The following is a 22,844-nucleotide window of genomic DNA, read 5'->3' as shown; positions in this document are numbered from 1 at the left end:
TGCTTCTGCAGTGTTATTTTGTTATTTTCATTCTTTAAAAGTCACTAGAATGTAGGAAACAAAGTCTTTGACTCTAGTTTATCGAAATACTCAATACTTTTGAGGTCCCAAGGTTGACAAGTATGTGTATGAGGTACTTATCAATAGTCAGTGTATTACCTACAGTAGATGGCAGTCAGCACACACCCAGTTAGGAGAAGCAGAGAGGAGTACCAGCATGGAAGCTTAGCACAGCACTGTACTGCTGCAGACAGAGTCATCAACAAACAGATTTTAGCACCTTAAAAGAGGTCCACCTAAAAAAATCAATATCACTTCAAGAATGCATTATGATTAGAATATTTTTAGAGCTTTACTTGGCTGTCAGACAGGCTTTTATGATGGGAAACTGCCATTATATAAGCCAAATGTTGCTCCAAACTCCATAGGCAAAATCAGTAATTTTACTCACAGAACATGTGAGTTGCTGGTCTGCTGCTGCCATGATCACATGACACGTGTTTGTGTTATTGTGTGACTTTGGTGTTTTAGAAAGTCATGCAATAACACTAACTAACTAACAGATCAAAGCTGTGGTGGCATGGGGCATGCCGACCGCCGCCTAAGAGCAATACAATGCACTTAAAATAATCAGAACTATCCCTTTAATTAAAAAGTACTGGATCTCAACAAGTCGATAAAATATAAAAACCCATATTAATCCACCGATGCCAAGAAGTCCATCTTTGGAATATCAAGTGATTGATGCATCACTGTGTTGTTAGAAAAATTAAATGAACCCCTTTGGTGTTTCGTGTATCAAGATTTAACATACAGTATGTGTTTGAGAGGCTTTTAATTGTCCTTTACCATGTGAGTCATGTAACTTACTGGGAGGCATTACACATTGCATCATTTGCCTGTGGTTGCAATCACGCTGTGGAACTCTGCTAAACACAAACCAAGGTGATGACTCCCCATCTAATACAAGATTGGTTGGCTGAACAAAACAGACAGTGACGACACTAGCACCTTTCTCAAAAAGTTTGGAGATTTTCAACTAGAGGTGTTTGGAGCTGCTGCACAAAAAAAAGGCAGTGCCCTGGGAAAAACTTTTCTCAAGGCTGCTGCAGACGCTCTCTCCTCATTAGGAAAAATGTCGAACTATTCTTTTTAACTGCATTAAAATGCAATGATATTCTAACGCTACAGATCGTAATCTTCAGTGAGAATGGATTATACACCTCAAACAAGTGTGCACTGATTTTCATATCATTTGGAAACTAAAGGAAGCCAGTGGCTGCCTGGAACAGTATGAGTATCATGCCTAAAAAAATCTGTGAAAAATATGAACTATTGTTTGGAGCTTTTGAGCTCCTTCTCAGTCCGCAGACCTTGATAAGCAGCTGATAGTTTGAGTCATGAGTCTCCAACTTACTCTTTATGAGGAATACTAGTTTTATGCCAATCTGCCAGACAGATTTGAGTAAGGTTATCAGAAGTATCAAAATGTCAATAGTTTTTCCCCCTTTTTAAGTACAGTACTAAGCCTACACAAAAATGATTTAAGTTCTCATTTCAGACCTCAGTTCAATTGAGTCTTTATTGTTGTGCATGAAATTTGGCTTGCAGCAAAACCAGACAGCGGTCTGTAACTTTTTCTGTACAAGCTCTGTGTGCTCATCTTTATTTACGTCTTTTTTTTTTTTCTTGTTGCCATGATTTCGAAAGAGGTATTGAGTATTGTTTTCTAGTATTGTATCAAAGTTTAAAATTCTTGTACTGTGATGCCCATAGATTGGGGAGTGAGGTAAATATTTCTGTCGAGGTCAGTGGGTACATATGTGGTAAACCGTATTGAATTCTGGATGAATGTGAATGTAAAAGAATGTTTTTTATTTCCGGCTGATATTCACATAATAAAATGCACGCTGTCTTGATCGGTGGAGTGGTGCACCGGGTCAAACTAACTCCACCTCCTCCTGTGGGGTGTCTTGGCTGCAGTGTCTGTTTATCTCTGTTTGAGTAAGAACCCTGATTCTAACAGTTCGTAACACAGACCGGACCTTCAGCGATGAAAAGTCTGCTCAACCTCTGAAAGGATGGAGCAACCAACCCTCTTCTTCTCTTCCTTTTAGTCACCTCTAATCATCAATGCACCGGAGTCATTAGCCTCCATGATCCCCTCGCTCTCCTGCTCTCTTCTTCCGTACCTCCTTTCAAGGGCCTCACAATGAAGCCATTTGCATCCCTCCAGGTTGCTACGATACTCGGCCACCCCAACTTGAAATGTTTTGCCTTTGCTTTGAAGGTGCATTTCAAGAGGAAAACAGCTGCAGGAGGAGAAAAAAGACACAGTGTATGCGTCGCTGAATGTGCTTTGTTTCTAAGGTTGCGGCTAACTCAATCACGCAAACTGCTTTCGTTTATTTGGTGACATTTGAGAGGGCGTTTTCTTCCTTATACCCTGACTTCATTTTGTGTGCATGGGTGTTTTTCATTGTCTATATGGCCTAATGAGGCTGTTAGTTGTTGTTGACTCCATGCCATATGTGCACGAACACATCAGAGAGCCTCGAGGCACAGACTTTTCTTTTCCCCTCACTCATAATGGTTTTGCTTTTTAGCTGTGTCTGCATGCAGCAAACAGAGAGAGGAAGAGAAAATTCCTGCTGTGATGGTACAGATTAATGCACTGAGGACCGGAAGGCTTTGTTAGATGCTGATGCTCGCGAAATTCCACAGGTTTCCAGCAGAATCTTCTCAGTCAAACTGCACCATTTGTTTTGTTGTTAAAGGGATAGTTCACCCTCAAAATCAAAAACATAAATATTTTTCTTCTGGCTCTTTGAGTAATTTAGATGATTAGATGGCAACACACACACCATTTGCTTGGTCTCTCATGTGATGCAGGGAATCAAAGAAAACAATTCAACGAAGAAAAGTCAACTCCTGCATCACCTCTGCATTGACTGATTTTTTTGCTCCCAAGAAAGTTTCTTAAGACATAGCAATCTAGTGATGTAGCCCTGCTAGGCCTAGTAATGTAGGTTAGGGTTTTAAAGGGCTCATTTGAATCAAAATAAACAAATATTGTAGATTTTTCTCTGTGGTGATATTTATCCAGCTAGATTTCTTGTGTTACTGAGCTTTTATTGGTGGTAGAGATGCCTGCGTCTCTTGAATATAATGGGGCTAAATGGAACCCAGCTTGTGGTCCTCGAAGCACCAAAAATACCTTTGAAAAAATCCTTTGCAATATATCTTTCCATAAAGCATGACCCTTGGAACTGTTTTCTTTCTTAGGTAGAAGCTACTGTAACTTCTTTCTTTTAGCAAGAAAGAAAGTAGTTCCCTCATGAAACTGCTCACAACCAGGTCTGTAGAAGACAAACTGAAGACAGACATTTCTACGGCAGATGTCTCCAAAACTCTGCAACTCACACCAAAACAGTCTAGATCAGGGGTTTTCGAAGTCTGAAAAAGACTTGTACATGAAAAAGGTCTGTCCTAAGGCATTTATTAGTTCCTGACTGTTGGAAAGTTGAAAAATTGTAAAAGTTCTTCCAAACTAGTGGATCTCTGACCTGTCGTTTTAACAGAATCACACACATTTAGGCTATTCTAATCTCCTTTTGATAACCAAACTAATATTTATTCACTTCCATTCACTGAGCCTCCCCTGAAACTATCTTGAGCTCCCTTGGGGAGGCCCGCCTCTGATCTATAGACAGATAAATAACACTATAGGAAAAATATGTATTTTTGATTTTGGGTGAGCGGTCTCTTCAAGTTTATTTATTGTTTGCTGTCATGAAATGGAAATTCTCACAGAGGAGTGTTTGAATAAGCAGATAGAGAGCTGTCATCTTTGAGACAGATTGTCCCCACAGGGTTGTCCAAGTGTCAGGGGACGGGAGGCATAAATGAAGTCATACCACAAACCCTCCAGCCTTATTACTGTACATTAGCGCTCCACTAAGTTCCTGTCCGCCTCAACATCCTCTGGGATATTTCTGTCCTTTGATGAGGCTCGACTGACGGCTGGTGAGGAACGCTTTCCTCCCACCTCTGTCACCTCTCTGCTGCTCGGCGGAGCCTCCTGCGCGGCGCTGCAGCAGCGTGGCTTAGCGCTAATTAGCCCCGTGGAAATAAAGACAGAAATCCACTTTCCTCTGTGAGAGATCACCGGCGCTAAATCAGGCTAATGCTAATGCTCGAGGAGGAGGTTTTGTGAGGGGTGTTTTATGCCTGTCCTTGGCACGACGTGGCGGGGTCCCGCTCCTTGCCAGGCGTGATGGTTTTTAGCGGTTCCTGCCAGGCTGCGCTCCCCTCCCTCACCTTCCTGCCCCATCCATCTCGTCCTGCCTCTGTCTGAAATTCAATTGACCTTTTGTTCCACCTCGCAGTGAATGGGCACAGGCCACCTCCACCAATAGCCAAGCCAGAGCTCTCATACCTCTTTATTTGATCTGTCCAGTGCTTTCATTACCTACCCAAACACCCACTGCACCGCCACCCCTCTCCTCCACTCCTCCACGGCTACATCCTCTTTTATCTCTGGCCATGTCTTTTCGCTGGTAGGGGGTGGCGAGTACAGTTCAGGCAGTGACGGTGATATATTTTACAATCAGGAGACAACTGTTTTTTTCCTCCCCCTCCTCATGTTCTTGATTGTTATGGTGATTGGCTTTTATTTGTGCCTGCTCTGCTCCTTTTAAACACAGCACTTTTTCCCCTCTTCTCTCCCTCTAAGGACTTTTTTCTGACTTTGCAAAAGTGCTGAGGAAGCTTCCCTGTCGCTCAGGGCGGAGGAGATCTGAATTGCTGCTGTGCTGTGACAAGGCCTGTTTTGACCGTGACCTGCCAATCATTTTGATCGTTGGAATTGACAAATTGATCCCAACGGCCTCGTTCCAGCCTCTAATTACACCTTAAGTCAAACAAGTGCTGTTCTCTCAACTTCCCCTTCATCTGACGTCTCTTCCCCTTCATCTGGATTCTGCTTTAATTCCCAGTCGCTTCTCTCCTCATCGCATGCTTCTGCACCTTTCCCCTCGCCGCAGCGTCAAAGTCATTAAATCTTTTCTGTCCCCTCTCCACCCCCCAAATGCTCCATCTCTTTTCTTCTTCAGCTCTAACCTCAGTACAGGTCTGCTGCACTGTGATACATACTAAAGACCAACTTCAGCAGCTACAGCACCTCATGTGTGACCGCTACCAATCAGAGCTCGCTGTTGTACAATGTGTGCTTTGCTGACTGTTGGACTTGGCATCCGTGTGATTGGGCTTTTGTGTGTGTGTGTGTGTGTGTGTGTGTGTGTGTGTCAATCCTGCTCTCTCAGCAGTACAAAACAGTAGAAATCTTGTGTTAATAAGACGAGAAGGGGACTATGAATTCCTAATGACTTCCTGTAAGGTGTAGGGTAAAATGACATTTTATCTTTCTTTATAATTGGTATTGTTTGCCCCTTTTTCAGGTTTATTAGGGGTCAAATTAATGCTGAATGCTTGCAGAATGAGTAAGTGTCTGTTTATGAGTTGTATGAAATCATTAATAATCTTTTAGAAGGAGTAGATGTTTATAATGTTAAAACTGAAGAAATATGTTAATGGGGTTTGGCAGGCAGTCACTGAACTCAAACTCCAGAGTGTGTGTTTTCAGAGCAGAGGGCTTTTGTATTCAGGGTATCAGGCTTAACTTTACATTGACAGATAACTAATAGTTATAAACAGCTGATTATCTTGCAGTGTAGCACTTGTCGCTCCTGCAGTGTTCTCTGAGCTTCCTGTTGTCTGGAGAAAAGTGGGCAGGGGGAAACAACTGCTTTAGTGATAGGTCGCATATTAAATAGGATTTCAACCTATTTAATATACAACATATGGCTCAAACTGGCTACCTGAACTGCAGTACTGTGGAGCTGCTACATACTGCTTCTTTAAAGGTGGAGAAAAAAGATTGTAAAAGGTGTTTGTATCGAAGATTTAGTAAAACTTCCTTTAGGCTTTTGCCTAAAGAGTTTAAGGACAACAGCTTGTTTCTGACCACCAAAAGTACTGGAAAGAGCAATGTTTTGTTGAGATGGTCCCTGTACTGTTTTCAAATGCACCAGACTCCCAGGAACAGCGTCAGGCTGTGCAGTGATTTTGGAATGCAGTTATTACAGTTGAAATTGTAAGTCACATGATGCACACAGCCCAGAAACACTTTTGCCCTAACCAATCATTACAAAACGACCTGCTGTTAAAATGGTGGAAAAAAAAAAATCATTAAACAAATTCAAAACTCTCCTACCAGAGCTTCTACCAGGGGGGATTGTGAAAGACTGTATAGAAAGAGTACAGCCTTTTCCTATCGAGCAGCACTTACCTGGAACACTATACCCAGAGAACAAAGGAACATCACATCTCTTAGCTTGTTCTCCAAATCTATAAAACAGCTGTCACTGCACAATCAAACATGCTGTCATGATCTGGACCAGTAGTTATGTCATTGTCCTCCTAATTGTTTATGTGTTTATCTGCGTTTATGTGCTTTTTTATGTATTCTTAAATGTTTTTTATGTGCCATCAATCTGCTTTTGTCTGTGCTTTGTGCTTTTGCATCTCAACTTTTGGTGTTTTTATATATGCCATCAACCTGCAGACACAGTCGGTGTCCAGGACCAGATTTTCCCATGATGACACAAACACAGTCCTGAATTACAAGCAGCTGTTCGAATCCCAATTTTATTAATAAAAATAATATGAACAACACAAGTCTGTAAAAATATTCTCATTGAAAATGTATGTAGACGATAATTTCTGCTTGTAATTATTAAAAAATGTCCGAGTTTAGTCCTTAGTTTTTGTAAAATATGTCAGAGTATAATTAATGTATTTTCACTTGTCTGTTGCACTGATTAAGTTATCATAAATAACAGCTTGTTGATGTCATTCGACCTGTTTTAAACCAGATGACGGAGAGTGCAGCTGCCACTGTGGGAGGAATTTGTGAATAAAAAAAAAAGTCTAAAAAAATAAAAATGTTTTTGCAAGGTCCTGCAGCTTAATGACAGTCTTATCTGCTGAAAAGATGTTTAAGATGAAACACCTGTGCCAGGACACTGTGCTTCATATCATGCTCAGAATCTGTGACTCATCTTCATAATATTCATTTAAAAAATTATGTTACTCTAAATTCTTCTATTTTAATCCTTATGACATGACACACCCACCTCCAACTCCCTCTTCTGAATCTCACCCATTCTCATCTGGTCACCCTGACACACACACACTCAGACTCACAAGGGGAAAACAATAAAAAATTGAGTCATTAGAGCCAATAAAAAAAGTTTCAAGGTGCTGTATCAGTATATTATTTTCTTGTCCTTCAAGTCAGCCAGAAGAGTTCTTGTACATGCTCTGTAGGCCACAAAATGCAGATGAGACTTAACTTATGGTGTATGCAGTGAGAAGGTTTCTAGAATTAATGGGGCACCGGTTTGTAAGACCACATCCAGTTATCTTAATACATCCATGCTTTACACGCCACAAGCAAGGATGTGATCGGCTGCATATTTATGCTGATGGCAGAGGGCAGTAATGCATATCATCACTGGTATTAGTGCCACAATAAAAGGAGAGTTGAAGACTGCAAGGTTAATATTAAAATTGCATGTTTGTGGGGCCGCAGTGAAAAGGCTATAAATTCCCACGGAATAGCGGATTAATTAATTAGAGTGACGGTGGTGCTCATAGCGGAGCAGAAACTTAACAGTATATTATCAATGTGGCAATAAATGTACAGTTCAGGTTACAATGTGTCAGTTAATAAATGCTACAGCTTCTCAAGACCAAGAAAAGTCTTGCCTGTTGTTTCCCACCTGCTGGAAACATGAAGGGGATTAGCCCTGAAGTTACGCTAATGCTAATGCTAATGCTAATGCTAATGCTAGTGTTGTAGCCTTATAATGCAACTGAATCCCTTTTTGGAACTTTCTAATCTGTGATCTTGAACTGTGGCATTTTTTTTTGAGGTGCTGTAAAATAAACCCATGTGTGAATGTCTTCTGTAGTTATTTATCCACTTCTCTGTCTTGAAAACAGTTGTTGTTGTCATTGGCATGTTCTTAGCCCCCCCACTGGCAAACCCCTGATGCTTTGGGTTGAATCTTTTGATCAAACAGGGGCTGTTTTCCAGACCTGATAACCCATCAGAGGTTTTATTTCTGACTTGTCATGTGTGGCAGCGCTGATCCTTAGGTGTATTAATAGATCCATGTGCTAATATAAAATGCATTGTGACACTGACCCTTCAAAATAAGATTTGCAGTAATGACGGTAATGACATGACAGCGGTATTGCAGTAATCGTCACACCCCTAAATGTTTAAAAAACATTTTTTCTAAAAGTCTAATAGGACTGGACAGGCATTCAGTGTGTTAGACCTTAATGACAAGGTGCATTTTGGTGAGAAACAGAATGTAATCAGAACTGGTTCCCTCATTTAGAGGCACAAAAAGCATCAATCTTTAATGTGCAGCCTGTTGCATTGTTCGCAGTAGGGAGAGAGCAGGTCACCGTAGGACAGCCAGCTGAATGATGGGGGCTACGGGCCGCGTGCAGCTATTGTCATAGTCTCATTCCATCATTAACAAAGAGGACACACTGATGCTAAAACAGGCTGTAGCACCATTGTGCAGACTCCATTTACCCCCACAGACAAAGGCATGCAGTGCTTTAATGGGCTGTCTATTGTGTACATCTGGTATGAAGTGTGATATCAACAAGTACGGAGATAATCTATCATCATCACAATATGTTTGTGTGACCTTAAAGGGACAGTTCACCTGGAACTACTTTCTCTCTACTAGAAGGCAGAGGGCAGAAATCTCTATAGCTGATATCTCCAAAATTCTGCAACTCACACCAAAACTATCTAGAAGGATAAATAGTACAACAGGCCAGAGGAAAATATGTATGTATGATTTGGTGTGAACTGTCCTTTTAAGGGATAAAATGCAATATTTGTAGATGTAAAGTGTGCAACATCCGTCTGCCGGATGTGAATCACAGATTTATGCACATTTTTATGCACAGTTATAAGTGTAAAAAGAGGTGATTTGTCACCAAACCTGTGAGTTTCCTTGACACTAAATTTATGCAGCCAGGGTGCTGTTGCTATCGAAATGTAAGAGTTCAGGTCCGCTCCAGCTCCCAGGGGTGGCAGGCAGGAGGGAGGGTGCCTGCCCGCAGCCACAGCCACATTTCCCAGAAAGCCCAGATATTTTTACAAGCCTCCTAATGAGAGCTGTAAGAGAGCAGGACCCGTGTAACTGAGCGGCTTGTGAAAGTACAGAGGCACCACTCTGCCTTCAAATTTGATCAAGGTACAGAAATGAAAAGTGAGAGCGGGGAGAGGCGTGTGAGCGCATGTGAATCTCATACAGTCAGAAAAAAAAAAGATTTGGAAACAAGGACCATTTGCAAGAGAGGCAGGAAGAGGGATGAGTTGAGAGAATTAAGGGGTTCAACCTTTAGTTTGGCCTTTGTGCTGGCGTTCGCTGTTGTTTCAAGATGATAATGGATTGTGTGCACAAGTCCCCCTGTCCTCAACCCACTATAATTCACTTTTGAGTGTACGTGTGTGTGCGCTTCTCTGAGTAACCCCTTGACATTCTTGTGATAAAGGGAGGCCACAGCTGTGTGGAAGCCCGAGAGACAAAGAAACTCAAATATGTGCACACAACTGTTAAGATCAAGACTCATTTGCATGTGTGGAGTGCATTCAAGCTGCAGCATGTCCAAGTCCCTCTGCTTTAATGGGGTATTCGTGTATTAATGACCTTTAGATCACCTTCTAGGGGTGTGTAGCTTGTTTCTAATTGACAGAATCTGCCATATGGTTGGGATGAAGAACCTCATGGGGTTAAAAACGAGTTCATACAGGAAATGCTCAGAAAACACCCTGACCTTATGCCATATGTTATTGTGTGTCTGCAGGTTCCTCTTATTACGATAATGTGAGGCCGCTGGCGTATCCTGATTCAGATGCAGTCCTCATCTGTTTCGACATCAGCCGCCCAGAGACTTTGGACAGCGTCATAAAGAAGGTCAGTGTTTTTTTTTATTTCATCTCCTCCTCTCAACCCTTTGATCAGCATTTAATATCTGCTGTGACACCGGAGAACTAACCGGAAAAAATTCAGTTTTTCCTCATCAGCATCTCGTATGCACTCGGATTTCTGTGGCAGCAGCTTGCATTTTCACGGCTCAACAATAGAGCAAATCAGCACAGAGGTTAGAGCCCCTCGTTCCTTTATCTCATCAAAACGTCCATGGATACTTGACCCTCGTCCCTCCGAGGAATGGAAGGTCAGAATGAACAATGAGAGGAGAGGCTTTTCAGCCTGGTGGGTTGGAGAGGAATATCAGATACGCAAATTAGCTGCACCAGCCATATCAAAGAGGAACTGCCTCTCTGTGGGCATTTAAAATTTAAAGTTTTATGCAGAGCAGTTGGTGGCACTTAACATTTGTAAGTCGCCCTTTCGCAGACTCTGTCTCCTGCGTTCTTTTAAATAATGAAAATAACAAAATAATGATTATATATTTCTTTTGCAAACGGATGCTTGCAAATAGTTGTAGTTGACAGAGGCTCACAAACATACTCCTCAACGTCAAAACACACCTTTCATGTACGTAGAGTTTTGACTCACTTTGCTCTTCAGTTTCACAATAATGCGACATTTGAACCACCCCTGGAGGTGAGTACCAGAAATTTTAAAATCAATTTATCAAAGCATCTTCATGCTTATCATGGTATTTTTATCCCAGCTCTCATTTATCAAACAGTACTGTTGGGTAATAGTTTAACTTTGATGCCAAGGTGTCAAAAGATGAATTGTCTTCTCAGTTGAATCAGCAGATATGTAGGAAAACACTTCCAACATACAGTGGCATAATAGTGCTACATCATCCCACTTCAAAACTTATTCTGGTGCCACTGGATTCATGTCACATGACCTCACTCCAGTCAGAGCTGAGTCACACAGTTTGAGGACTTGAGACTTGTTTGACCAACACTGATAAAAGACTTGACTTGACTTTGACTATTTATGACTCGAGACTTGACTTGAGACTTGAAGCAGATGACCTGAAAGAACTTCTTTTTTAAAAAATGAAATATTTAAGTTGTTCTAAATATTGAGTTGTTCTGAAAATTGAGTTATTTTTTTTTGTTTTTGAAACATCATTTGGTGATTTCTAGTGCAAAGCTGGCAACCTACTCAGCAGACCAGCAGAGGCCAAGGCATGAGGCAGCTCTCATGGAGGGAGCTCGTCAAAAATTTAAAAGAAAAATCTGGATTCAACAGTTATGTTGTCAGTTATGGTAGTAAGAAGAGAACAGTGGTATGTAACAAGAAAACTAATGTTAAGTTTAAAGTAGGGCTGTAGTTATATTGTGATATATCAAGTGTCTTTTCCTGTTTTTAAAGGTTGCATTACAGTAAAGTTGTACCAGACTGTTCTAGCTGTTCTATTATTTGTCTTTACCAGTGATTTTCAACAGATCTCATTGGATTAATAATTTGTGAAAGCACCAATAGTAGTATTTGATCAAACATATGGGGTTTTTACTACTTTTTTTCACCTTAGTCGCTTCAACCCCTTGGAGTACACAACATGTAGACAGTAACAGTCTACGTAATAAATAATTATCGATATGAATGATACAAAACTAGTTAGAAGTGGCTTCTGTCATCACTTTTAGCCATGTAGAGTTGTAGGGCTATATTATAATTTGAGAGCTCTTGTTCATTTTAGCCGCTTGTTATTGATGCCACAAAATGTCAAGTATCAGCAAAATTAATGAGGCTGGCTGCAACTCTTTTTCTCAATGCTAAAATAAAACTCAGCCTTTCATGAGCCTTGTCTTCGAAATAATTTCAATGTAGGGACCATCAGAACTTTGTGTGACTTGACTTGTGACTTGCTTGACCTGAACAGCATCTTGACGTGACTCGATTCTCACCGCAGTAACATGGGACTTTCTTGGGTGGAAACAGATTTTTAGAGTTGAAGGGCGTGGACACGTTGCACAGGGCCAGAAAGAAATTGTGATAATGAAAAGGAAAAAATATAATAATTTGTCATAAATACAAGAGAATTGTGACTCCGGGAGGAAAAACCAGGAGAGGGCAATGAAAAACAGAAATCTCCAGGGAAAATAGGGAGGGGTGGGGTGCATGCCTCTGGGACAGATGTTGTAATGCTGGGATTTGGGTGGCAGCTCGAGTGTGGTGCTGTCCGGGTGGGGTTGTGGTCATGGATGTGTTTTTACTGTTGGTGGGAATAACTACTGTATGTGTTGAGACATTCAACTTAATGGGTTTGTTTGCGTGCATGTGTGTCATGTAAAACAGGCCTGTGCCTTTTAGCGGTCTCTCATCTTGAAGCCATGTGTGTGTGTTTGCCTTTGAACTGCGCTCCTTGTTCCCACGGCTGGTGCGTTGACGTGTTTAGTGGTCTGAGGGGAGCTGCTAAAATGCTCCTGCAGACTTTGTAGATCTAACCCGGGACACCTTTTTTTTTAACCCACAAATATCTCACAAGCACCAGTGCCCTCTGTCAACAGGGGGAAGCGGAGCTGCCGTCAAGCTTTTGGTTTTCCCATGAATCCCTCGGCGGGGGGTCGCCATGACCCCTGACCCCGAGCTGTCGCCCTGGTAATCTCTGAAGCTTGGGGGGCACATGGAAAACCTGTTGCACAATCACCGTCCCAAATTAGACTCTTGACCTCCAGAAGCAAGCAGGTCACAAAGGTTTCGGGATGACAGCTGGGGGAGGAGTGAGGGTTAAACAATCAAAGCGTTTGACTGGATGTTGTCGTCAGAATAGGGACGGGCTTGAGAGGTCGGAGGTTGTTTTCAGTGTGAGGGATGAATGGACACCCTGACATTCTGCACACGGCATGTGGAATATTTCAGAGCTGTCGGCTGGCTGCTGTTGTGTATTTGCGTCGCGGCGAAGAGAGACTGTGTTGGTTCAGCTGAGTTTCTGAAGTGACATTTAATCTCAGGGTGATTTTAGAAGGAAGACTGCTCAACCTTTTCTGCACAGAACCTGAAATAGATTTGTTGATGCGGGCTGCGCGAGGAAGGTTTAACACACGTCAGGTACTGCAGGATCCTGAGCCAAGCTTCCATGAATAAAGTTCTTATATTTTCATCATGCAGCTTAGTTGAGCTTAACGTAATGAAACTTTAATGTTGCAGTGAAACAGTGAACAGTGCATGGGATTCTTAAAAAATAAGACGTGGCTTTATTAACCATGCTTTCACTTAGAACTGCAATGATTCAAACAATTGATTAGTTATGACAAACATTCTCTGTGGGAATTTGTTCTTTTTCTTTGTCTTGTGGGAAAGAAAAGTCAATATCTGTTGGTTTTTGTGAAGGATTCGGAATTTAGGAAATTATCATGAGCCCTATTGTTACTATACTACATACTATTGTTAAAGTCTGAACTTTTTTCAAATCTGGCCCATCAAAAAAGCAGTTGAACAGGTCTGATAGAGGATTTAGTAGCATATGGTAGTGAGCTTGCAGACTGGCCATGAAAGTCATGATAATGCAAAAGACCTTATCTGGAGGCAGTGTTTGGTTTGTGCGATCTGGGCTACTGTAGAAACATGGCAGTGCTGCACGACAGCCTCTGTGGAAGAGGAGCTGCATCCTCTGTGGATAAATGGTTCATTCTAAGGTGACAAACACACACCGATTCTTATTTTAAGGTGCTAATAAACTAATGAAAACATACTGAGGAAGATTATATTCCATTTCTGCCTCTTCTGCTGAAATATCCTGTACATCTTGCACACTGGCTCATTAATTGATTAATTGTTCAGTCTATAAAAGGGCAAAACATAGTGAGATCACTATGTCCCAGAGTACAAGGTGATGTCTTCAAATTGTTCTGGTTCAAAAACATTTTCAATTTAACTTTGTATGAAACAGAAAAACAACCTCAAAACCTGTCAGATAAACGTCTGAAACGATTCATATAAAATCAAAATGTTTTTGTTTCATTCTCTGTTGACTGAAAAAGTGGAGCTGACAAAAATGACCTGTGGAGTTTCCCGTAGTTATAAAATCAGCTGTCTACCACCTGAAGAGTATATCAAATATTGAAGGACTTATGTCTCAGCGGGTTTTTGTAAAAACCTGCACTTCTCTTCAGTCAACTTGACTACTGTAACAGCGTCTTTAAAGGTCTCTCTATAAAAATCGATGAGACAGCTGCACCTCGTGTCCTCGCAAAGACCAAAAAAGTGGATCACATCACTCCAGTTCTGAGGTCTTTACACCAGCTTCCTGTCTGCCAAAGAACTGATTTTAAAGTACTGCTGTTGGTTTATAAAGCACTGAATGGTTTAGGGCCATTTCTGATCGTTACGAATCATCCAGGCCTCTAAGGTCGTCTGGGACAGGTTCACTTTGTGTCAATCAGTGTTTCCCAAAGCCTAAGATGACATCTTCATATGTCTTGTTTTACTCCCAGCCTCCCAGTTTACTTTCAGAGAGGAGGAAAGAAACCAAATATTGTTCAGTTATTTGATTAATCATTGCAGCTCTACTGGAAATGCAGCATTCAGATTTTATGCACCACATATCTGGAACAAAATCCCAGAAAACTGCAGGTCTGCTGCAGCTCTTAGTTCTTTCAAATCAAGACTGAAGACTGTCTTTGATTACCTCAAATATGAGTCTTAAACTGCACTACAACTTTTATTTTTCTGTTTTATCTTATTTTTTATTTTCTATTCAACTCTTTTAATTGTGTTGAAGTGTCTTTTTATATTGCTTGTCTTCTTTTTTATTTTGTCTTGACGTTTTTTATGTTTTTTTGTAAATTACTTTGGATTGTTTTATTGTTGAAATGTGCTACGCAAATAAATTTTCCTTGCCTCATTGTTTCAGCACTAATGTTTCATGTTCCAAAATATGGAGGAATCGACCTCTTCTACTTATTTAATCTCGCAGTAGATTCGAAGTTGTAAAAGCACTGATAAGACACTTTTCTTTCAGTTTGACTGCTTAGTTGAAAAAATATCCTCTATGGAGAGAGCATAATTCTCTCTCAGGCTCAGGTATCCGGTGTCAGAGGAGCCAAAGGTTGTCACTGCACCAGTCAGTACAGGCAGCTCTGCTCTCAGATTTGGCAGAATCACTGATGTATTTCTGTGTCTCGCTGTCGGCTCATGTCTCAACAGTGGCAAGGGGAGACGCAGGAGTTTTGTCCCAACGCCAAAGTCGTGCTGGTGGGCTGTAAACTGGACATGAGGACAGATGTCAACACCCTGAGGGAACTCTCCAAGCAGCGCCTCATCCCTGTCACCCACGAGCAGGTGAGAACACGCACATGATGGATACGTGAGAAGAAAGTAGTGGGATAAATAAGACAGACTTTGGGATGAGAGACAGATCTGAAAACAACCACTGACGCGGAAAGGAAATTAGAAAGCAATCCGGCGATTATTTTCGATTTTTCTATCTTGGATCAGCAGTGGCAAGATGTCCCACAGGAAGGGAGTGTGAGAGGAGGCTCACACAACACAATCAACCGCCGCAGAATAAGAGTGGTGTGAAACCCCTCGGGGACATGTTGCTGGGGTTGGCATTTTGACCGAAATTTGCTGACAAGCGATGTAAGGTTGCTTATGGCGAGGGCTGCGGAAGAGGCGCGGGCGGTTAGTAGAGTTTATATCTAGGGACACGTTTTTTTTCCTTCCCCCTGAAATGAAATATTCATGCAGATTTAGGGATTTTCAAAATGCAGGTTGAATAGAAAAACGGACATTGATGAATGAGTGAGCCCTTTTATTGCACGCCGCCATGACCTCAAAGCCAAGGGGACGGGGAGCGGAGGGAGGGGATGATAAACTGTTCTGTAAATCTGTGAATTTTAATCAGCTTTCAGCGTGTTCATTATGTGCTCTCCCGTGTTGGACATACAAAAAGTGGAGGGGCTTTTTCACCACCGCACAAAAGCCCTCAGAACAAAGGAGTCTTTTTTTCTGCTGCTGTCTGAGAGCTCGCCGGAGGCTAAAAGCACGCAGCCTCCAAAAAATCAGCAACTGAGAAAAACAGACAGTTCATGTAAATAAGATACATAAACAAAAGCCGGAGTGGCAGACCACAGAGCTGATGTAAAATAGCCGGGGACCATTTGTGGCCAGGCCTACATTAAGCTATTGTTTTGCTCCTTCTCACTATTTTCATCCGAGGCAACTACTGTTTGCCCCTCTGACATGCCCGGAAAATATGTGTCACACAGCAGATGCCAAAGCTGTGTACAATAAACATTTTGGTGCTCTAATCCAATAGCCTGTGTTGTTATCCTGTTGCTGATCTTAAATTGAATTCCAACACAGCTGAGGAGTTGCCGGAGAGAGTGACCACTGGGTGAACTCCAGACATTTCCGCACTAATCTGCCTGAGATCCGATCGAGCTTTTCCGCTTGTCACGGCAATCTCTACCTCGGCCCCCTCTCGCCGCCGCTGCCGCCGCCACCCCTGAATCCAGTTCTGCCATTCCACCTAATGAGGAGTTCATTGCTTCTTATATGTGGCTCAGTACACAGCCGCGATAAAAATCAAGCAACAGAGCTCTCTGTGTTAGAGAGCATGCGATTGGGTCGTGGGAAATGCAGTCCTGTCTCATTTGTTACAGCCTTTGCATGTGTTCATCCTGCATGAATGTGGAGAAATCTATAATATATTTGCTGTAAGTAAGTATGTTGAAATTGACAGCAATGCTACAGGCACAGTGTCCTCCTTTGAAATTTCTATTCTGAGCCAGAATGACTGATTTTGTTTGCCAATATGTAGCAATTGCATGTGCAGAAGTGAGTACAGCAAAACATATAGGGAGTTGGAGCAATAGACTGTATATTAAATAGGTGGAAATCCTATTTCATATCCAGTTAATGGTTGAAGCGAGTTATTTCCCCCGCCCCCTCCTCCCCAGACTCTGCAGGAGCGCAGGATGTGCATGCAAGTAGGACTTATCTTTGCTTGTTCTTGTGAAATTACACTGTTGCGCATGTCTTGTGCTCCTGTAGTGTTCCTGCCTGAGCCTCCAGGAGTATGGGGAAGAGGAGGCAGTGGGAGGCAACTGGCTCCAACCATAGATCATATATTAAATAAGATTTCGACCTATTTAAGTTTAATATCCAACTCACTATTTGGACTGTAGTACTCATTTTGGACGTGCAGTTACTACATATTGCTCCTTTAAAGTCTGATCATGAAACAAGAGACAAGACTGGACTGTAGTGAAAAGAGAGGCCGATGGGCTTTAAAAATTAAATTAGTCTCTGATTTGACCTCAAGCAAACAATTTACGGTCTTAATTAACTGGGTGTATTGTAACAGTACTCATGGGTAGTGATGGAGGAGTGGAGCCTCTTCTCTCTAAATAGCTGTATAGACCATGTCAGCACTGGCCCAGTGGGCTCTGAGCCGCTCTGTTCCCAGTCTCTTACTGCAGATTGAGGAGTCAGAGCATCTTCATTATTCATGCCTCAGATGGAGGAGCTTCATTTGTCTCTAGACGTGTTAAGACCGTTGACATTCAGTCTATGGTTTAGATCAGAATCTTTGCCTCAGATCTGCTGCCTCTTTCAGGGACATTTAGTCCTCCACTGTTGAGATATAGTGCCTGCTTACACCAAGGCACAGTAATGGATCGGATGCATATTGTGAAATTTCATTTTCTTTGTGAATGGCTCACACGGCACCTTGATGTGGAGTGAACTTGCATCTAACACCTCTGAGAGCCTGAGGAAACAAGGGAAAAGACATTGTTTTGTCACAGTCAGGAATTCTATTAGAAAAGAAGGTGAATACAAAACCACAACAAACCAGTGAAAAGAGAAAAAGAGCAACAGAAATTAATTGTGAAGGTGCACAAAAGTTTGTTGTGCCTGTGTTTTTTGTAGCACTGCAGATCAAATATTGCATGTAGTCTCTTTTTTTATTTTTCATGCAAAGCATTTTGTTGCTTCAGTTTTGAAAAATGCTATATAAGTGAAAAAGTAACTGCTGCATTTTTCAACCTGAACCCTATTCTCCTGTTTTTGTGTCTAAGTGACTAATGGGAATAGCAAATTTTTTGAACTGATCCTGATCCTGATTGATTGACTGAACAAAACTCCCTGAAAACATCTTGGCTCATCTTTCCACTATACATATACTTACCAACTCTGGATTAGTGGAAATACACCCTTTATTCAGTTTTATTTTGTTTCTGTAGAGTTTAAATGAGGATGACACAAAAACATGTGACAAAAGGATCCAGGCTGACGTTACCCTCTAGCTTTGCGTGCTTGCTAATCGTCTGTCTCCGTCTTCCAGGGCAGCACGATAGCTCGACAGATCAGCGCGGTGGCCTACGTAGAATGCACCTCCAAGGTTTCAGAGAACAGCGTCCGGGACGTGTTCCACATCACCACGGTGGCGTCGGTGCGGCGGCCACACAAGCCGCAGCTAAAGCGAAGCAGTTCCCGCAGAGGCCTGAAACGAGTCTCACAGCTCCCTTTGCCTCCGCTGCCGGGTCGGACTGAGCAAATGGACCAGGCCCCGGCCATGAGGAAGGACCGGGCCAAGAGCTGTGTGCTCATGTAGAGACCGATAACTATAAATATATATAAATATATGTATATACATAAACACAGAAATATATAACAGAGGAAGTCTATTTATTGTTTTTTTTGTTGTTGTTTTTTCCTCGTATCTTCATTTTTTGCACTGCAGAGGAGTGAGGAAAAAAGAAACACTGCGCTGTGGAAAGAAATGCTTTGGATTTTTTTCTCTTTTTTTGTTGCGTGTGTGCATATTTTCTAAACTGTTTACATATTTGTGTTGTTTTGAAATGATGACAAATTGGACTAACCCTCTGGATATGAGGAAGCTGTGACAGCGGAAGTGCCGGCTAGTCCTGGGTATTAAAAAGGAATTAATTTCCTGAAACCGCTCTAATAAGAGGATGGCACCACGGCGATGGCAAGAACAGTGAAGTGCATATGAGGAGAACCATGTTGAAGCAGGACATCTGAGGATGAAGCTTGTTGTTTTCAAAGACAGTGCTGCTCAGCGAACATGAGGACTAACTGTCTTGCTGCACCGTCTCAAGCTGCTTCCTGTTGGCAGACTTGAGAGGACAACCTTTATGTGCAGTAATGCTGAAAAGGGATTCTAGTGATTAGATGAATGATGGCTCAAACCAAACACGAGAAGCTGGACATGAGTTTTTTGTAACACTGAAATGTTGTGAAGGTTTGTGTGAGCATTACTACCACAAGTGCATTTTAGAAAAAGAGTCACAACATATCTGATCTTATTTTGCTCATTTAACACTATTTTTCCCATCAGCTCCAACTGTGTCAGTTTGATTCACTGAAGAAAATGCTGTTGTCGCTATTTTAAAGATGTTTATTTGTGGACAATAAAGTGGTAAAATGTTAGGGCTATTTTGTTGTACTTTCACTGAAATCTAAAATAAAGCAGCAGCTTGACTGTATGGGGAAAGGACAGAAAGTTTCATTCCTTTTTTTCATTAAACAACCAGTGTGTAGGATTCAGTGACATCTAACAGTGAGGTTATAGATGGCAGCCAACTGAATACCGCTCGCTTTACCCTCCCCTTCCCTCCACATGTGTAGGACGGGCCTGGAATTTCATCATTTTAAGGGCAAGGCCACTTGACTTTTGGTGTTGTCATTTTCTTGAAGGCCCAAAAGGCCAACTGCCAGGGCAGAAAGGCCATCATATAAAGCAAAGTTATTAAGTTCATGGAAATAATGAATTGAACCTAAAGGTTAAGAATGATTTCTTTATTTATTATTTGATATACTAACTCTACAGGGAAAGTAGAAAGAAGTAAATAATGAAAAGTTTTCTCATTTTGTGAAAGTTTCATTACTTTGACATATTAACTCACTATTTTGAGATAAGCTGTTATGTTGAGAAAGTTTCTTGTTATAATGATGATTTCTCATTATAATAAGGATCTTTTTTTTGTCATTTCATTGGTGGTAATGGGCTTCCATAGAGAGAGATGGTGCCTGGACAGCAGTGCAAAATACAGACGTTTCATAGGAGAAGAGAGTATAACATGGATCCAGCTGCTTAACAGAGACTCCAGTCTATGGTGTAAACCACAGAAGAGTAGAGTAAGATAGACTTCATGATCAAAGAAAGTTTATATCATGTTCTCGACAATGTTGTCAAAAGTGGCACGCTCCCTTTCTTGGCTGGTTCAAGCATTTTTCTTTCATGCTGCGAGTTCTCACAGTTAAACAGCGGTTCATTGGTATGTGCACAGCGTTTCCCTTGATGTTGCCCAATCATAACTTTGACAAAATACACTGGTTTCTAAAAACTGTATTGACAGCAATATCAGCTGCAGCAGTGAGGGCGGGGCATCAAGGCCACTGTGGCTGCAGGGTACAGATCATTTTTTGATGTCACACAGTGGCCATGGACCATAGTTAGAGCCAGTGTTTGGTTTGTCAGTTCTAGGCTACTGTAGTAACTGTGGCTGTGTAACATGGCGGCCTCTGAGGAAGAGTGCCAACATGTTCTGTAGATGTAAACAGCTCATTCTAAATCTTATTTTCAGGTGATTGTACACTACTACACACTTATGGACATAATTATGCCACATACTGCCAATAAATCCCTGTAAATCTTACACACTGGACCTTTAAATGGCATCAAATATGTAGATCATGTGATTATTACAGACTGAAACCAACTGTGTCATTATGATTAGATGGAGCAAACCAATCATTCATAATGCTCAGTCTTTTCTCTACAACTTCCCATCCATGTGCTTTCATTTACCAGCAGCCATGTAGTTACCACTGAGGACATCGAGGTCATGTCCTTGATGTTTTCTGGGTCTTTTTAAAATCTGTTAACGTTTATATTTCCTAAAATGTTAAAGTGAAAAATTTCATAGTTCAGCACGCAATATGATGTATTGTATTGGTTTATATTTAAAGAGATTTTAAGACAAGACAAGACATTTTGCACACTACTTTTTTACTGTTATGCCTTGTGAAACTTTTCGATTATGACTTGCTTTGATTGTTTGGATGAACCTGAGTAATGAGTGTTAGAACACTTGACAGGTAATTTAGAGCAAAACCTGAAAGATACTGCAGTTTGACAGTGAAAGTGATTTTACTGCACGAAGGAACTAAACTAAAAAAGAATAATAATTTTTTTTATTCAGTTTTCATCTCAGCTATAAGTAGGCATGAACATTATTTCTCTACATGATTATTGTTTATCTCAAATATTCTCAGTACTATAATCTTAAAAATTTTCAGGGTATCATATCCCCAACTCCCCTGGTCAGGACTCATGACCTCAGTATTTCTAAAATCCTTCCTACGGCCCTGTCTACCAGCTTCAAAAGTTAAATCAGTAAATAACAACTGTCCTTTTCCTTTGTTAATTTAATCTCCGTGCTCTCATGTTGCCCTGCAAATCAAACAGCACTGCAGCCTGAAGAATGAGTCAGTCGTTCAAGGTAATGTGCACAGTGTGCAGACCTCTCAGCTGGCAAAAACAAAATTGAACTGCACTGCAGCAGCACCGGCGGACTAATGTAGTGTTTTTGAATGACTGACTCCATACTGTTACAAGAGCTTCAAGTCTATTCAGTACGACAGATGACATGACATGTGAGCTCTTTCATCCGCAGAGAACAATTTGGCCGCCCAGTTGATTCTGGGACTTCAGACCTTTCAAAGTTGTTGTTTTTTTTTTTCCTGAGTTGTTTCTGTAAAACAGTCCATTGGTCAGTCTCAACACAGACAGCTTCTCTCCAGCAGCAGGACTTTCTGTCAGGAGCGTTTCTGCAGTTGGCAGGCTGCTGCGTCTTGACAGCATTTAGGTGGAGGTGATGGTGGACAGGCCCATCTACTGTAAGTCAAAACACTCTGGCAGCAGCTGAAAGCTTTACCTTTATAACTGTCGGCGTTGTCTGCCAACTTAACTGTTGTTGCAGTACATCGCTGCGAGACATTAAAGCATTGACAGGATGAGCTCAAATGATGGATGAAATGTCAGAGAAACTGGGATAAATGAAGAGAGAAACAAGCTGAGACAAGAAACAAAAAGAAAAGTGACAGGTAGTGATTAAAGGAATATAAACCAAAGATATATCTTTTGCCACCCTGTCTCCTACATTTGTATATTACTAGATTGTTTTCATACGTACGTTGTGGTGACAACGTAACATACAAACCGCAAGACTTTTAACACCACAGTTTGCGTTCTGCAACAAAATAACTTTGGTTAAGTTTAGGGATGGATTATAATTCTGATTAAATATTGATAAACAAATCTCAAGTCACTGCTGACATTTGAATAATGTTGTAGTCACTATGGCTGGATAGCACAGTGCAAGACTGCCTATTCTGGTGGAAAACAGAGGAAATGCACTGTCAGTGAATGTTTTACTGATGCATTTAGTATCAACATTTTTGTGACTTGCCAGCTATGTTAATTAACAACATTTTATCAATTGTGTTAACAGTATCCTTCAAAATAAAAGACCTGTGTTTTGAGTACAAGTAAAGTGACTCTGTCCTATTTTGGAGGGCAGAAGTTGCAGACTGAGCTTTAATCTACAGCTGTTACAACTGAGTCACAGTGACATTGTGGCAAGAAAGCTGGCATTAAAATGCCAGTCCAGTGTGGAGTTTGGGAAGATAACTCTGAGGGTGTCAGTAAATAGCGAGATAGGACAGCACATTTCAGCAAGGTAAAATTTTTTCTGGCTTTTCTCAGATTTGTTCTTTTTG

The 22,844-nt window shown here is 41.3% G+C and overlaps 1 protein-coding gene across 1 annotated transcript in view; it reads left to right on the top strand.

Annotated features, from left to right (window-relative positions):
* Positions 1-19,563, top strand: part of rnd2 (Rho family GTPase 2) — a 42,459-nt gene extending 22,896 nt beyond the window's left edge. The window contains exons 3-5 of the mRNA XM_084743592.1: positions 9,964-10,073; positions 15,237-15,371; positions 18,382-19,563. Coding sequence (XP_084599718.1) covers positions 9,964-10,073; positions 15,237-15,371; positions 18,382-18,651 — 515 coding nt within the window. The 3' untranslated portion in view covers positions 18,652-19,563. The remainder of the gene's footprint in view (positions 1-9,963; positions 10,074-15,236; positions 15,372-18,381) is intronic.
* Positions 19,564-22,844: the final 3,281 nt, after the last annotated feature.

This window comes from Lutjanus erythropterus, chromosome 19 (assembly GCF_056507025.1).
Source record: "Lutjanus erythropterus isolate fLutEry1 chromosome 19, fLutEry1.hap2, whole genome shotgun sequence".
NCBI classification, from domain to species: domain Eukaryota; kingdom Metazoa; phylum Chordata; class Actinopteri; order Lutjaniformes; family Lutjanidae; genus Lutjanus; species Lutjanus erythropterus.
This window is presented reverse-complemented; position numbering and strand designations above follow the sequence as displayed.